Source organism: Diabrotica undecimpunctata, chromosome 2, assembly GCF_040954645.1.
Source record: "Diabrotica undecimpunctata isolate CICGRU chromosome 2, icDiaUnde3, whole genome shotgun sequence".
Classification (NCBI taxonomy): Eukaryota; Metazoa; Arthropoda; class Insecta; order Coleoptera; family Chrysomelidae; genus Diabrotica; species Diabrotica undecimpunctata.
The window spans coordinates 25647839-25650594 of NC_092804.1; the positions used below are offsets into that span (position 1 = coordinate 25647839).

General features: G+C 30.2%; 1 protein-coding gene across 1 annotated transcript; it reads right to left on the reverse strand.

The window, feature by feature from the left end:
* Window positions 1-1307: 1307 nt before the first annotated feature.
* LOC140433248 (methylosome subunit pICln-like) lies at window positions 1308-2158 on the reverse strand. The gene is given in 2 exon segments (XM_072521291.1): window positions 1308-1754; window positions 1757-2158. Coding segments are annotated over 2 exon segments (612 nt in total). The 5' UTR covers window positions 2066-2158; the 3' UTR covers window positions 1308-1451.
* Window positions 2159-2756: the final 598 nt, after the last annotated feature.

Consider the following 2756-nt stretch of genomic DNA (forward strand, 5'->3'; position numbering starts at 1 on the left):
AAACTTATTCATTCTGTAGTATGTTCCTGGAAAAGTAAAAATGTTCCTAGTAAAAATAAATAATAATGAACCGTTTTCATTTTTATTCGTTTCCAAATATACAAAAATCGGTGCTTGACACTTGAGGAGTACCTTCAAAAGCGAATATTTCTTATAACATGTTATTACTATGTAGGTTAATAAAATTTGACGTCTGTTTATTACTGACTTGTTAATATTTTTTATAATAACACCATCCATTTAAATTCTTTAAATCTTAAAAAATCTTAATTTTTTTCTTTAAAAATTTTATTTAATTTAATTTTTAAAATTTGTTAAATATAGAATTCATTTATCATTTACATTTTCTATATTATCTTGTTTTTATGTTTAATTATTTCATTTTAATTTTAATTATATTTCAATATAATGGATTTATAAAAACAAAAATTTCTCCTCGGCCGGTAATCGAACTCATTCGCGGGAAAAGTAAACAAAAGTAAATAGACGTGATTATAGCCACGGTTTTAGTGACATCCATCAAAAGGAGTATATAACAGTTTGTATGTGAAAATAGAATTGTTGTTTTTACTATTATCCTTGCAATTTCATCATATTTTCTCACCTTTTACCTGTCTTGGATTTCTACAAATATTTCAAAACCAAATTAGCCAAATCAATCCAGTCTTTCTCGAGTTGTTAAACGTTACAAAAAGGTATAAAAAAGGTGGTACAGTAGGCGGTACAGTAGACTAGCGCGAAGCTCATACTATGTTTTCAGTATTTTTAAAATTTAAATATTTTTAAAATTAAAGGAAGTAATTTTATTATATATTTATGTAATAAATATTTAATATAATATAATAATTTATGTTTAATATAATAAATTACACTATATTACAATAATTTAATTACGTTTGCTCCTAACGCCACCTGCTAACGTATCAACTAAGAAAACGTTGTTTACTTCTGATAGATCCGTCAGATGTTATTTTTTCGGTGTTGAATTCGCGGGAGAGTTTTAAGTTATGTCGGGCTATTTGGTGTAAATTATTGAGTTCTATTTTTATATTATTCTGTATGTCCTTTATCACGTGGAGCCCTAGATAGGGTCACTATTCTGCTTTGTCTACAAGTGCTTCGCCGTTCTGGTCATTGCTGTGATATTTCCACATCGTGTGATGGCTATTAAAATCTCCCATATAATGGTGAAGATAAGACAGTACGTCAGAAGGCCATTAGATTTCTGGGGGTTGTATTATTAGCAATTGTTCTTCGAGTTCTTTGATTTTCACTGCAATGATTTGAATTTTTTTAGCACAAAAACTGAATTTATTTTAAATTAGTTTTCTCTTAATATCTCCTTATGCATCCATAGGATGTTGGAGTAAATAACAAAAAAATAAAAAACAACTAACTTTAAACAAATTAGAAAAGTATAAAACGGCTTATTGTAATATTCAGTCGGCATCTTAAAAATCATCTTCTTCAGTTGTGTCGTTTGTATAATTTGTTTGAATGTTGAGATTGTTTCTCAGGATTCTTCTAGAAAGATCATCTACATCTGCATCGCCTCCCCCTCTTTCACCAATATTATATTCTCCTTCCAGATCATCTTCAGCATCTTCATATAAGTTGTCATCGTTATCATCACTCAATTCATTTTCGCCTACTTCATCCATGGGATCCGGATTCAATTCTTGACAAACTTTAATTGCTTCATAAATTTGTGGAATTGATTCTGTATTTCTTGGTACATACAATATTTCAGAAATGTCTTCGGTGGACTATCATCATCTTCATGAATTACAGGGGGGCTGTCAGCTGGCATAGTAATATATCCATCTGTCAAAAGGTATACACATTCTGTAGAATGGACATTTAAATCTTTAGATATAGCATGCAAGGGAATACTTGAATATTCAATACTAAATCCAGTGTTCTCTTCTTGTTGCCAGCATAAAGTACTTTCACTAACAAATAAAGTTCCCAGACCCAAATCTTTCTTGTCTAAGTAGACTTGAACATCTTCCTGTTGATACCTAATAGGAGACTCGGGGTGTTTAAAGGAATTAAAAATCACCATACTGAGGTATTGAGCTAGTGATGAATAAATTAAAATTCTCAATTAAATGTAACTAACTCGAGGATAATAACTTTTCTAACAGCCAGTATAAACTTTACCGAAACGAAAAAGTTGACAAGCTGACGATTTACTAATGTTTGTATAATGATTTGAATGTTGCTATTTTACTGGTGTCTACCAGATGGGCATTTTCTATATTGCTGCAGATGTATGTTATACAGCCATACATATAATCATATGTTATACCAAGAGTTTCATATCCTGGTACTTTGCCTCTACGTTTTAGATCAAATGCAATACCTATATTAGATTTCTGAATAGTAACCAAGTCAATGTTCTTTTTTATCAGGATTTTAGATAGCACCTCACACTTTGATCTACTAAGTACCTCTATATTCAATTGGCATATTCGTAGTCTTGGTCCAATACTTCTTGTCATATAGTTCTAAGAAGAACTAGTTTTTATCATGGTTTCCATGTATACTTATGATTAGCAGATCTTTAAAAGCTGTAACTGTCGCACTAGCTCAATTAGCATTACCCAACTAATTATTAATTACTAAGTTTTTTAGTAATTTACTAGATTACACCCCTGACTAGATGTAAGTAGCAGAAATTTAATATACGGGGTATAAATACGGGGGATATACGATGAGTAAATGGGAATAGAACTGAAATAAATAAAACTTAA